The sequence below is a fragment of the Centropristis striata genome, chromosome 4 (genome assembly GCF_030273125.1).
Source record: "Centropristis striata isolate RG_2023a ecotype Rhode Island chromosome 4, C.striata_1.0, whole genome shotgun sequence".
In the NCBI taxonomy this organism is placed as follows: domain Eukaryota; kingdom Metazoa; phylum Chordata; class Actinopteri; order Perciformes; family Serranidae; genus Centropristis; species Centropristis striata.
Window position 1 is genome coordinate 18,558,155 of NC_081520.1, and position 14,218 is coordinate 18,572,372.

A 14,218-nucleotide genomic window follows, 5' to 3' on the forward strand; every position below is an offset into this window, starting at 1 on the left:
GAACTTTAGAGGGAAGTTAACGTCAGGGAAACATGCTGCTGCATTTATACGTCGTGATATCATGAAGAAGTCAAGTGATATCATAACTCCACACTGTAAAAAAAAAAGTTGTTTTTATGGTAAAAACCAGCAGCTGTGGTTTCCAGAACTTTACCGTAATAAATACGGTGCAACTTTTTCTAATATTACACTGTAAGACTTTGCTTTAAATTTACAGTCAAATTCTAACAGTAACTTGCTGTATTATGATTGTACAGTATATTGCTTTGAAAACAATGCATTGTGGGAGTTTTCATGATTGCCCAGGTATTCCAACGGTCAAAATGATATTTTTACAGGAACTTACGGTTTTCAGCTGAGCATGTCGGGAAAATAAAGGCGTTATTTTCGAAAAGAAGAAAAGTTTTATTCCATTTTTGTCTGGGCTGAAATAATCACAATGTGTTGTTTTTCAAGTAATACTAATATAGAGTTTTCATGGATTAGTTGTAACATAATTTAGAGTTAAACATTTAAACGTCACGCTATTTTTTTTCTTTGTTTCGAGTGAGTTTGTCAGTAAACAAACCTGTATTTCTATAATACAGTAGAGGTACTGTAAATTTTACAGTAACTTACTGGCGAAACTGATGCCAGTAATTTACTGTAATTTTACAGTAAAAAGTTTTACAGTGTACGGTAAAATGATATTAGCACTGTTGATTTCACGTTTAAGATTGTCATTTTATTCCATTTTTTACCGTAAAAAATAAAGTTTTTCCATCAAAAGAAACGCTGTTCTGCCACATAATTGACCAGAAAATACTTGATCAATGCTGCTTAAATTAAAGATTTTACCATTAAATATTACAGTATATTTCTGTTAGAGATATGGTGTTTAGTACATTTAACAGTGAGGAAAAAGTATTTTGGGAAAAAATAAATGCAAAAATTACAGTGATGGCTTGTATATATATTACATTAAATACATATTACAGTGTTTTTTCCAGTGGAGTAATTTATTTTTCAAAAAGAAAATGTAAAAAATACTGTTTTGGCTGATTTATACATTTACAGTGTTTCATTGTTACTGAAACTGAATTAACTCATTTATAATTTTACGTCTTTTACTGTCATGGTTTAGCAGTTTTTCACCATAAAATCTACAGACATTTTTTAAAGTGTAGAGGGTTTTCACTAAATGATGTGAGTTCTTCCTCCACTGCTGCTTTCTGTCTCTCTTCATTGCACCTTTAGCTTCGGGTCGTTGCTTTGTGTGTCTCTCACCTCAGAGTAAAATCAATGCATTTCCATCCTGCAGTCGTTGTTTTCTTGGAAAACTTGGCACTCTTTCTCTTTCTCACTCACTCTTTTGCTTTGCCTTTTCACAAATCTATTCATAAAATTGTATAAAAAAATGACAGCAGCAGTGGATTAACTCTGTTTTTAAGTGTCCTCTTGCACTAAATGTCCTTAAACTGATCTCCTGCACTGCAGTTTCACTCTGTCTACCGGGGAAGACGAGTGATTCTCATTCAGCAGTGATGCATGAACTCATCTGAGGGCATTAGGGGTGTAAAGTGGCTGAATCAACACAAAGCTGATTTCCATTTCAGGGCCTCTGAACTGCAACGTGAAAGGAATGTGTTCTCAGGTGCAGAGTGTGTTTCTGTCTGACAGAAGAGCTGCAGCTCAGTGAAAGAAGTATTCATAATATCACACTGGGAAAATGAAAGTAGGTAAATGTGTAAATGTCTGTAACAATGATGGCTCATTTTGGACAGTTCTGGTTAACCTTTAGAGTCTCCAAAAGCTCCAAATCCAGACTTCTTCATTACATCCAGACTAGAAAACAAAGCAGCGTGGAGCCCTACTGTAAATTTACCTCTAAAGTTCTGGCTGTAAACTCCATGAGGCCAGTTTCAGTTTGATGATGATATACCAAGTAAAACTGCAGACAAGCTCAAATAGATTTAGTATAAAATGATAGAACTGGATGGAACCCTCTTATATGTTAGATTTGCAACATTTGTTCACATTTGCAACATTTAAAATTCTTTATTGAGCATGATAGTGTTTTGAAAGTAAAAAAAATATTCAAAATCGCATTTTATGTTGGACTACAGGAGTAAAGAAGACACAAAATGACCAAAAAAGACACAAAATGACTAAAAAATACACAAAATGACCAAAATTGTTACGCTAAACACACAAGACACAAATAAAATAGAGTCACACTAGGATCACACACAATCACAAGATCACAAATATATATATATATATATATATATATATATATATATATATATATATATATAATATATATATATATATATATATATAATATATATATATATATATATATACACCAGAAGGGGATTGTAGGCTTGCTAATGTATTTGGCATAATAGTGACGGAAATATAAACTGAAAATTGAAACTCATAAAGTAGCTTTTTTCCCCTGAAACGGCCTCATAAACCGTCAGAACCACTATCAGCGTGTCGCATCTTGTATAAAAAACTACAAGTCCCAGCGGGAGGCGGGGCTAGCGTCACCGGAAGTTCATGATTTTGGTATAAAGTCATTTCCGCCTCTTCCGGCGGTCCTTTCCTGTCTACGGCCTTTTGGAAGATGGCGGTGCAAATCTCCAAGAAGAGGAAGGTTAGCACCGTTTTATCTGAGTTTTACTCACACACAGAGCCGCATCACACAAAAATGGGGTCATAATGTTTAGGATAGAACTGTTCCGTGTCCATCTCGGTGTTAGTGGAGCTGGTCCGCCTCCGGACCGAGGAGGATTAATCCAGATGCTGCCGGCGCCGCGGCGTCCTCGTTCCCGAGCGGATCCCTCACACCGGAGATCCGGAGCCTCAGCCAGGAGCTCCGGAGTCTCTCATAAATCAGTCGGGTTGAGTTCAGAATGACTCTTATAGGCTTCAAACCGTGAGAAATGTCTCTGCTCGGTAAACGGAATGTGTTAACGTGTTTCTAATGTGGTTTCGTTAGCTCGGGAGTTAGCCACATAGCCGAATAAACCGGGAGCCAATGGACGTCAGCTAGCATTAACCAGATACACTAGCAGCTGATTTGTTTGGACGTTAAGGTCATATTTTACCGGTAATGTTAAGTTAAAAACTGATCAAATGTCTGTAAAACAGTGTTACGTTAGTTAATTTTAATTGGCTACAAATTAGAAGTAGCAACTTATTTTGATGTATTAAAGTTACAACATGTGGTTCCTGTATTATTAGCTGATGGATGTATAATATGTAATTTCCTGCACATTTGATGTGGAAAAACGGAATAGTATAGGGCTGGGCGATATATCTATACATCTTTAAATGTGATATGGAGTTAGACCATATCGGATATATCGATATAGTTCAAAATTCATAGTTTGAGCTATGATCATTGATTCAGGAAAGTTGCTCTCTATATAAATGCTGCCCTTACTAGGGTTTGTCATATTTAGTTCTTTTGTCATGTTTATTCTTTCCTCATATGAATATCTTTATTTCAGAAAAATAGTATAGTATATTAGTGAACTAGTTGTAGGACTGTAGTAGTAGGGCTGTTATGTTAGGTGATATGGACCAAAAGTCATATCCTGATATATTTAGGCAAAATATCGATATTCGATATGTAACCTGATATTTTTAATGCAAAGTGAGAGCAAATGCTCAAAGTCAAATATGACATGTCACAAATAGTTTTATTAAAACTTTTTATTTAAGTGGACATGAATGCCATATAACAGGAGTACCTTTTTTTTTTTTTTTTTTTTAAATCAAAGCTCCATAAAGTACATATTTAAATAAAAAATCTTAAATAAAAGCCGCAGCTTGCCTGGAGCAAGGATCGCAGTGCAAAAGTGAACTGTATCAATATATGTGATATGGCCTAATTCCATATCACATTTAAAAATATATCAATATATCTCCCAGCCCTAGTTAATTGAGTACTAACAATTCTATTGAGTAGAGTGCAGATGTGAAATATGGATTCTGTCCACAATTTAAGTCATTGTAATTCCAGTAAGACAATGAATTATCTGTAGATTATTAACTTAAACCCGGGAACACTAAAAACCAAAAAACAGGACATGCCAAAAGCTGAAATTATTATCCGTTTCTGCAGGAGTGAAGCAGTGATATCAGGTGTTTGCTGTCAGTTTTTGTCCCTTCAGTGATGATACGATGACGAGTCGGAACAGGACTCAGTCTGGTTCTGGTGGTTACTGGTTCAGATCCACGTTCTGTGGTTCTGCTCCAGTTCCTCAGATCAGGGAGTCCTTCTGGTTGAAGACATCGAGGCATTTGTCTGAGAAGGGTTAAAGCAACAGACCGGCTCTGTGTAATGTAGTGGTTAATTGAACATGCTGTCTGAATATTAAAGTTGAGAGAATGCTAAAATATACCCAAACTAAGAACACAATTAATACTTTAAGTCCACCTCACAAGGCTACTTGAATAGTTGTATTTTCTGCTATTTTACACTTCTCATCCTCCAACTGGACATCTGGTATTTCGTCCTTTTTATTTTCTGTGCAGCATTTTTAAAGAGTGTCTGCATGATCATGACCGGATCTTAATGGGCAACCTTTTGTCTTTATTATGCATTTAAACAATACTTTTGAGAGCAAAAGCATCTGCACTACACTAAAGTTTGACAAAATAAAATCAATTTGTGATTAAACATTTAATTCAAATCAGTTTTGTTTGCAAATCCAAAAGTTTTTACTAATGCAATCAAACCTTGCATTCTGGATTTTTTTCCCCTCAAACCTGTTTGATTGCATGTACCAAGAAAGATCTGTACAAAGTCTTGGAAGGTCTTGGGCTTTTGTCTTTAAAAAAAACTGCTCAAACCAATTATTCGCTTATCAAAATAGTTGAAGTTTCATTTAATAATCGATTATTGTTTGATTAATCGAATACTTGTTGCAGCTCTAATTTAGACCAATGTTTTTTTTAATTTCTGTTGATGGTCTGCTATAGCTAAACCTGTCCTCTCTCCTCAGTTCGTCTCAGACGGTATCTTCAAGGCTGAGCTGAACGAGTTCCTGACTCGCGAACTCGCTGAGGATGGTTACTCCGGTGTGGAGGTGCGTGTGACTCCAACCAGGACTGAGATCATCATCCTGGCCACGAGGTGAGCTAATCAGCCTGGACTGTCATAAACATGCATGAAGGGATCGGGATCATGTAAAATATTTATCACAGATCACAATAAACACTTTAGGGATCAGTGTTTGCGCTAATGTACCGGCCTATTCTGGTGTCCTGGTTAGGAATGGGATAATTCATCTCTGATCGATTTAATGGTCGTTAACAATGTGGTTGATTACGTGGAATTTTTAATCAATCTGTATTTCTTTATTTTAATTTTCTTATCTCTATCACTGAACTGAAATATGCTGATCGTTCAGTTCTGCAGCCGTACATCAATCAGCCAACGAGCTGAGAATTAAGTTGATAAAACTAGTTTACAAACTGAAAGTTGCAAAAACAATTATAAAATATACAGAAACACAAGAGCATTAATTTGAGCAAAATGATCTTACTGTATCAAACCTTGCTAGCATGAAGTCCTAGGTTTAATTTTATCCATACTTAGTTAAACACAAAACACGTTTAAATATGCAGATTACTGTGAAAACTAACCTCATGTCTAAAACATGAAACATTGAACTCCTTGAGGTTATCATTACAGTTTAATCTCACTGAGTTAGTTTGACGATCAACAGGAAGTCTCTTTTCGTCCTTTCAAAATAAAAACATCCATTATCAAAACAAGCTTTTGCACAGTACTGTAGATCTTTTATCTTGCGCATGTATGCATGCAGCGATTAATCAATTAATTGATTCTTAATGTTATAGATAATCGAGTTGGCAGGTTTCGTCTCTAGTCCTGATTTTATTTTTTTTATTGCGACAAGTTAGTACACAAAATCCATTTTCTTGTTTGTATGTCTCAGTTCCATAGACTTCCAGAACTTTTAAGCACTTCTGAACGGATTGGCTTTATCAGGATCATTTCATGAATTACTTGAAAAGTTTTTTGCACTAGAAAATCTGCCGCTTGGGCCGAAGCTTTGATGGTCATTTTTTAGCCATTATTGTAGTTAACTAGTTGTTAATTTAGTACATAGTAGAATGCAATGTTAAAACAGAAGCTTCCATCTACAATTTAAGTCATTATAATGCCATTAAGTTGACAACGAAATATACCAGTTTACCATTCATAACTACATTCATAAATATAGTTAAATTATAACTTTGAAAGACCCTTAAGCACGACCAGAAATCATCAGGTGTTCGCTGTCTGTTTTTGTCCCTTCAATGAAGAAACGATGACGAGTCGGAACAGGACTCAGTCTGGTTCTGGTGGTTACTGGTTCAGATCCACGTTCTGTGGTTCTGCTCCAGCTCCTCAGATCAGGGAGTCCTTCTGGTTGAAGACATCGAGGCATTTGTCTGAGAAGGGCTGAAACAACAAACTGTATATAATGTATTGGTAAAGTCTAGAGGGAAAGCCTGATTACAGTTTAAAGTTGAGAGAATGCTAAAATACCCAAACTAAGCTTTAAATCAATACTTTAAGTCCACCTCACAAGGCTACTTGAATATTTGTATTTTCTTCGATATTCAGCCTAAATATATCAAGATATGACTTCTGGTCCATATCGCCCAGCTCTAATTGTAGCACAATCATGATTCAGCACCATGGACGGGACTTTGAACATGACTGCACTCATTTGATGCTTTTGGCAGCTGACTTTGAATTGTTTTGCAGTACAACGGTGTAACTGAGTGTTTTTTGTCTTTAGGACCCAGAATGTTCTGGGGGAGAAGGGTCGTCGTATCAGAGAGCTGACCGCTGTGGTCCAGAAGAGGTTCGGCTTCCCCGAGGGCAGCGTCGAGGTGAGAACCAAAATAATAAAAAAATAATAATCTGAATTTTATGCTTTGATTTGGTTCCCTTTACTTACCAAAGCATTCGTCCACATGTTCAGACCACAGTGCATCACTCTTGCCTACAATTAATAGTTTTTCACTCTAGTCAAATTTTGAGATCATTCAGTTTATTTTGAAGTGAAATAAATGTTGGTGCCAGGCGTTTTAATCTGGATCGATTGATCTCCCTTCAGTGATGATACGATGACGAGACAGATCAGGACTCAGTCTGGTTCTGTGGTTTCTGGTTCAGGTCCACGTTCTGTGGTTCTCCTCTGGTTCCTCAGATCAGAGAGTCTGTTTCATGTGAAGACACAGAGGCATTTGTCTGAGAAGGGTCCAAGCATCAGGAGTCAACTTTAATTAAGAAAATTGGAGCAAAGGAACATCACAATCAGTTGTACTAATCGAGGTTATTATAGTTTACGAAAACTAACAAAATAACGAAAACTAGAATTGTAAAAACATTTTGGTTAACTAAAATAGAAATAAAAACAAGGTGTTTTTTTAAAAACGATAACTAACTGAAAACTAAAACTAACTAAAATGATATTGGAAAATGTCCTTCGTTTTCGTCTTTGTCTACTATTTTCCATACATAAACCTTTTTGGTTGATATGAAATCTATTTCATATTTCTAGTTTTATGATTTAATCTAATTGGGGCTGAGATGTTTTTTTTAATCTGGCACCCAACAAATACCACATTACAGAAAACTAATAAAAACTAAACTTCAACTAAGCATTTTCCAAAAAAATAAAAACTAATTTAAACTAACAAACTCACTCTAAAATCTCATTAAAACTAACTGAATTTGAAAACAAAATCACAACGAAACAAAAACTAATGAAAAATCCAAAACTATTATAACCTTGGTGCTAATGTGCTTTAATGCTCTTTAACGTCTCTGGAAGCTGTTTTGGTCCTAACCCGCAGTTTTACACTGCAGCATGTTTGACCTTTGACCTGTCTACCCTAGCTGTATGCTGAGAAGGTTGCCACCCGTGGTCTGTGTGCCATCGCTCAGGCTGAGTCTCTGCGCTACAAGCTGCTGGGGGGTCTGGCTGTGAGAAGGTAAGCAGTGATGAACTAAACTCAAATCATTTACTGTTATCTAGAATAAATAACTTGATTATAAATGCCATCTATTTAATGTTGTACACTATGAAGGATATGTTAGTCTCTTCTGTGACAAGAATTCACAATTCCTTCCATTACTAAATATTAATAAGGTAATTTGAGTATAATTATATTCATAATTATTAATCAGTGTCCAACATTGATAGTTTAGTAACTTTATGAGACTGATTTAGGTGAATTGGCTATATTTTTCTGTTTTACAGATGGTGCCCCAACGAGCTATGACTTGGAGCAAATCAAGTCATATCATTTCTTATAATTAATAATTATTTATGATAATTATTAATAATTCTTACACCCATCTAACCACGCTTTTGAACTGTTATATCCACAAAAGCGCCCCTCAGGTTCATCCTTACATATTTGATATGCTTATGGGAGGGATAGCATTTATGATAACGCCCTTTTATTTACATATTTGACGCCCTGTGCAAGGTATCATTTATTCATAAAAGTCTTAAAGCCCTTATTCCCAACATAATTCAGCATGTTTCCACCTATTCTGCCTTTATAGTTACAGTTACGGCTGATGTGCACTTCTGCTAAGTTCTATTATTAAAACCAAGTTTAAATTGTCGTCTTTCTCGGGTGCATAATGTTATAATTTTTATAGTCTTTACACACGTCTGTCCATTTTAACCAGACGAACAGAAAGGACTTTAAGTGGTTTTCTGTTAACACTAAGCCTGACCTTTGTCTTTCAGAGCCTGCTATGGTGTGTTGAGGTTCATCATGGAGAGCGGTGCTAAGGGCTGTGAGGTGGTGGTGTCTGGCAAGCTGAGGGGTCAGAGGGCCAAGTCCATGAAGTTTGTGGATGGCCTGATGATCCACAGTGGTGACCCTGTCAACTACTACGTAGACACAGCAGTCCGCCACGTCCTGCTGAGGCAGGGTGAGTAGCTCCACCAGGGACACGTAGAAGCTACAGCACAATATGTACAATTCATAAAACAAGACATGGCAGTCCAGCTCATATTATTCAGGGTTTCCTCCACGATTTTAACCCGTGGTAGTCTGCCCGAGTGGAAGAATTAGTGAAATTATAACTATTTCAAACAGTTACATTGGTACAAAGATGAAATAAAAATAAGAATCTCTCTGAAATAATAGAAATAATGCGTATCCTGTATTAACCAATCAATAACACATTTATCCCAACTCAGGATTTTTTCTGTAGCCTAATCCATCTATTATATATTATATACATTAGGGTCGTTTTCATTGATTTGAACAAAACTATCAAATATTACTTAGTTTAGGTCCCTTTCTTTCACCCTTTTCTCTCCCTCCACGTCTTGACTGTTGTCTGGTTGTCTTTACTTTGTCTTTCCGCTGCAGCTAGACAGGAAGGTGGTGACTCCGGTGTTGGTTTTTCAAAATAAGGGTACAGCGTAGCGTCACATTAAAAAAAAAAAGGCTTTTAATTTGCCGTGGTGATGTGCAACAATCAATTACATGTAAAGGAACCCCTGTTATTGACAGTGGTTGGAGCATAAAACCAATGATCTGTTAATTTAATACTTTTACTTTTTTTTTTGGGATAGGGACAGTGCACATTAATGAACACTGAAAAACTGCTCTGTGTAAACAACCTGCAAAAAATAATAATCTAAATTTTCTGCTTTGATTTGGTTCCCTTTTAGACACCAAGAGCATTTGTCCACATGACGGACTGTCATAGAGTTGAAAACCTGTTGATGATTGCCGTTTTTAGTTTTTAGAGTAACCGTGCTTTTCAAACTTGCTGGTAGGGGTTGGGGTTTAGAGGAAAAATATATCCTCAATGCAGTTATTGATGGTTGCTTCTCAGCCTGACCAAGATGTTCCCAATAATGAAGGAATCAAACTTCTTTTTAGTAGAATAAATAGTTTTAGTCAGCTAACATTCAGACCACAATGCAGAACTCTTCTATACAATTAATAGTTTTTCGCTCTAGTGAAAGGTTGAGATCATTCAGTTTATTTTAAAGTAAAATAAAAGGCGTTTTATTCTGGATCGATTGATCTCCCTTCGGTGATGATACGATGACGAGACAGAACAGGACTCAGTCTGGTTCTGTGGTTTCTGGTTCAGGTCCACGTTCTGTGGTTCTCCTCCGGTTCCTCAGATCAGGGAGTCTTCTTCATGTGAAGACACAGAGGCATTTGTCTGAGAAGGGTCCAAGCATCAATGTGGAAGGTGGTGACTCCGGTGTTGGTTTTTCAAAATAAGGGTGCAGCGTAGCATCACATTTAAAAAAAAAAAGAAGAAAAAAAAAAGTTTTGTGCCAAAATCATAATTCATACAATAATTTGCATTAATAACATAAAGCAATATAAAAACAAGGTAAATAAAACCAATGAACATCGAAAAACATATTTGTAAATATGCCAGATTATAGCAAAACTGCTAGTTTGCATCCATAGTCCCTAAGAAAATAAATGCAAATATAATTTATGAATCAAGAGATGATCGACATGTGACCTTTAGGTCAGACATCGAATCATGGATTTGCAAAATCACAACACCACTTGTACTTCCTATCGTTGGTTTCTGTTTAATGACGTGCTTGTTGGTCTCCCTCAGGTGTGCTGGGCATCAAAGTAAAGATCATGCTGCCCTGGGACCCCAGCGGTAAGATCGGCCCCAAGAAGCCCCTGCCTGACCACGTCAGCATCGTGGAGCCCAAAGAGGAGAGCCTGCCCACCACACCCATCTCTGAGCAGAAGGGAGCCAAGCCCGAGGCGCCGGCCATGCCCCAGGGAACCCCCGTGCCCACAGCATAAGAGGGTGAGACATCCTGGTTTCGAAAATTAAACTATGAAGTAAAGGTGCAAATATGAAATGATTTGCATGAGGCCCATTGAGAGGAATCAGTCATGTGTGGTCAGTACTTCTATCAACCAGTAGAGGGCGCTACAGAGCCTGAGGTAGATAATAATAATAATAATAATATAATCTTTATTTCACATTAATTTATAGAACATATACAGCAGTAGCGCAGTAACAGAAGTAGCAGGTTAACCCATTGAAGCCTGGAAAGTGGATACGTCGTTTTGTAGTATTTGTATAAGCTCTCAAATACTTTTTGAATTTCATTTCTGTCTGCTACAGAGGCTGAAAAATCTATTATTTAGTAGAAGCGTTGACACTTCTGTTGAATTTCCAGAAAAACTTCAGGTTTTAGGGGCTTATTTTCAAATCACCCAGTGGTTTTACAGGCGTATCAGGCCTCAATGGGTTAAACATTACATTTAGAATATTTGAGAAACATTAAATAATAAAAAATAAATGCATGAATAGAAAATAAAAATAATATCAATAGTAGTACAATAATTTTAAAGCTGTATATATAAAAAATAAAAATTGCCAGGGGTCACAAGCAAAGACAAATTAAAAATGAATCAAAAATAGTGAAGTGGGAGCATAATGTCAGTTTTGATAGCTTTCTTGTTTTTAGCATTAGATATTGACTTGAAGTAGCTACATCTCCCAGTTCTTTCATAAAAAATACAAAGGTTTCACTTAGGCAAATTTACATTAATGGATGTAAAACTTTGCAAGGATTATAATTAAAATCAAAACAATTCTGTACCACATGATCATATTAAATGATCAAATACTTTCCACCAGACTCTTATACACTGTGTAAGTACTAGTACTAGTGTGACTAGTCTGTTAAATGCTTTATACCAGAAGCAGCACAGTGTTCTACTTCAGGTTTCTGTCCTTCAGTGATGATACGATGACGAGTCGGAACAGGACTCTGGTTCTGGTGGTTACTGGTTCAGATCCACGTTCTGTGGTTCTGCTCCTGTTCCTTAGATCAGGGAGTCCTTCTGCTTGAAGACATCGAGGCATTTGTCTGAGAAGGGTTAAAGCAATCAATTAATCAGACTTTATTTGATAGCACTTTTAATACAAGAGATGCAACACAAAGTTCTTTACATAAAAAAGAAAGTAGTAGTAATAATAACAAAACATAGAAACAAGCAAACAGCCTCCATCCCATTATAAACGAAGCACAAACTGCCGAAACACTGGAGACATCTTAGAAATTAATTAAATAAAATAAATAAAAAATAAAATAAGGTAAGATAAAATAAAATAAAAAATGACAATAAAAAGGAAAAAAAAAGCTAGATAAAAACAATAAATAAATAAGAAGTAGAGCATGCTAATATATACACAAGACTAATAGCAAATGAATAAAGTAGTGTTGTAACACTAACATGCATGAGCAGAAAAATCTCTAAAAATGGTTCAAGTAAAAGCCAAATTAAAAAGATAAGACTTAAGTTTGCTCTTAAAAAACAGGCAAATGTTTAACTCTTTTTAAAATAGTTGAATAGAATTGTATCTGAAATCAAAGTCACAATGAAGGAAAACAAGGAGCTTCCTCAGCAACTAAGTACAAACAAAGCAAAATTCAAACAAAAGCTATGAATCAATACCTATTTATGCCATTTCCTCGCAATATTTTGTGAATATATTTAGAAATGTGCCAGCAGGTTTAACAGGCTTTAAAGAAAAATACTTTTGGTAAATGGTACGATTGTTGAAAATCAGATTGTAAAATTTTTCGGCTACTTCAAAATTCATTGTAGTCATGAGAAATTACATTTGTTGTCAGCAGGATCAAATGTAATGGTTTTTGTTCTGATTTTTAATTCTGATTCTTTTTATCTTTTACAGGTTTCCCCCAAGCCTTCAGCAATGGAAGAAAGACCCAGATCTTTTTGTGTACAAAAACATTAAAAAATGTGGAAAATACATTTTATGTTTTGTCGTCATTTGCTGTTCGGGTGTTCTTGAAAAGTTAGAAGATAAACATTTAGTTTGCAAAGATTTTGACTGAGTTTTACATCAGTTTGGATTTTAAAAATCACATGGTTGGATGTGTTTATACAGTGACTCAGTCTTTTGTACAAATCTGCATTATGCTCCCTATACATCAGAAGACTTTGAAAAAATTTGGTAAATCTCTGGTGTCCCAACTAATGTTGAACTAATAAGTCTTGTTTTAATTAACTAGTAACTGATGCTGTCAAATAAATATGGAGCATAAAGTACAATATTTTCCTCTGAAATGTAACGAAGCAGAAGAATAACATCACATGTCTTAAAAATACACATTGAGTAAATATATCGAGTTACCTTCCACCACTGTAGAGACAGTTTTGTCATTTGATTATGAAGAAATTCATTGATATTATTTAGAAACACTTTAATTCACATGTAATGCATTACATATTATTACATAATATTAATTTCAGTGTTTTCTCAAGAGATGGTAAAATGGACTAATAGACAGCTGTAACTTCAGAGTTATATTTATTTCTTATAGTATTTTTTTGTCCTGAATCCATTTCTGCTCGATGTCAAGCTGTAAAAGTAATGGTTTAGTCATATAATTGATTAATTAGCATAATGATTGATTAATCGCCCAATATTAGAAATGGCTATTATTTTCCAATGTGTGAATATATTATAAATGGTTGTTTGGTATCATTGTAAAGGGACATCCATGGCTTTCATTTAAGCCCAAAGTTGTATCTTTCTGACAGACACAGAGGTCACATGACCTCTTTAAACCATAAATTACACAAATTTTCCCACAATTTTGGCCTAAACTATATAGTTTATCTAATCCCTGTAGGATCAAGAGACATCAGGGACCCCAAAACCAACAACTGCAATACTTAATAGAATCTGTTAATTCAGGAAAAGTATAATATACCCAAACTATTTATTTGTTAGAGGTCATCGTGAGCCTTAAATTAGAAGTTAGCGGCTCATGTGACCTCTGTGCTTTTCAGAAAGATACAACTTTGGGCTTAAATGAAAGCCATGAATGCCCCCTTTACAATGATACCAAACATGTATAATATATTCATAGAAATTGGAAAATTATAGCCATTTCTAATATTGGGCGATTAATCAATCATTGTGCTAATTAATCAATAATTATGACTAAACTGTAACTTTTACAGCTTGACATCCGGCAAAAAAAAAAAAAATACTACAGGAACAACCAAGAAAACATTTTGACCCCAAAATGCCTCAAAACCACCTCATTTTCTGAAGGGGTTTTCCCAGATTCAGTCCTGTCTATAAATGACAGTTATACATTGTTTTCTGTTATTCAAAATTAATCCAGTA

At 35.5% G+C, this 14,218-nt stretch overlaps 1 protein-coding gene and 5 non-coding genes across 6 annotated transcripts; all 6 read left to right on the forward strand.

The window, feature by feature from the left end:
* Window positions 1–2,536: 2,536 nt before the first annotated feature.
* rps3 (ribosomal protein S3) lies at window positions 2,537–12,831 on the forward strand. Its single transcript, XM_059330881.1, has 7 exons — window positions 2,537–2,641; window positions 5,001–5,131; window positions 6,810–6,903; window positions 7,916–8,010; window positions 8,781–8,968; window positions 10,643–10,846; window positions 12,752–12,831. Exons 1-6 carry the CDS (start codon window positions 2,612–2,614, stop codon window positions 10,840–10,842), a joined length of 738 nt encoding a protein of 245 aa, XP_059186864.1. The 5' UTR covers window positions 2,537–2,611; the 3' UTR covers window positions 10,843–10,846; window positions 12,752–12,831.
* LOC131970878 (small nucleolar RNA SNORD15) lies at window positions 4,161–4,309 on the forward strand. The gene has a single exon (XR_009394283.1). It is a non-coding gene; the product is annotated as a small nucleolar RNA SNORD15 (small nucleolar RNA).
* LOC131970880 (small nucleolar RNA SNORD15) lies at window positions 6,317–6,465 on the forward strand. Its single transcript, XR_009394285.1, has one exon. It is a non-coding gene; the product is annotated as a small nucleolar RNA SNORD15 (small nucleolar RNA).
* LOC131970881 (small nucleolar RNA SNORD15) lies at window positions 7,125–7,273 on the forward strand. The gene has a single exon (XR_009394286.1). It is a non-coding gene; the product is annotated as a small nucleolar RNA SNORD15 (small nucleolar RNA).
* LOC131970879 (small nucleolar RNA SNORD15) lies at window positions 10,086–10,234 on the forward strand. Its single transcript, XR_009394284.1, has one exon. It is a non-coding gene; the product is annotated as a small nucleolar RNA SNORD15 (small nucleolar RNA).
* LOC131970877 (small nucleolar RNA SNORD15) lies at window positions 11,786–11,930 on the forward strand. The gene has a single exon (XR_009394282.1). It is a non-coding gene; the product is annotated as a small nucleolar RNA SNORD15 (small nucleolar RNA).
* Window positions 12,832–14,218: the final 1,387 nt, after the last annotated feature.

Excerpts from the sequence above, each read along its gene's own strand:
- rps3 (XM_059330881.1), top strand. The coding sequence starts at position 2,612 with ATGGCGGTGCAAATCTCCAAGAAGAGGAAG. Across the intron at positions 5,132-6,809 it reads ATCATCATCCTGGCCACGAG|GACCCAGAATGTTCTGGGGG; the intron begins GTGAGCTAATCA and ends TTTTGTCTTTAG. Across the intron at positions 8,969-10,642 it reads CCACGTCCTGCTGAGGCAGG|GTGTGCTGGGCATCAAAGTA; the intron begins GTGAGTAGCTCC and ends GGTCTCCCTCAG.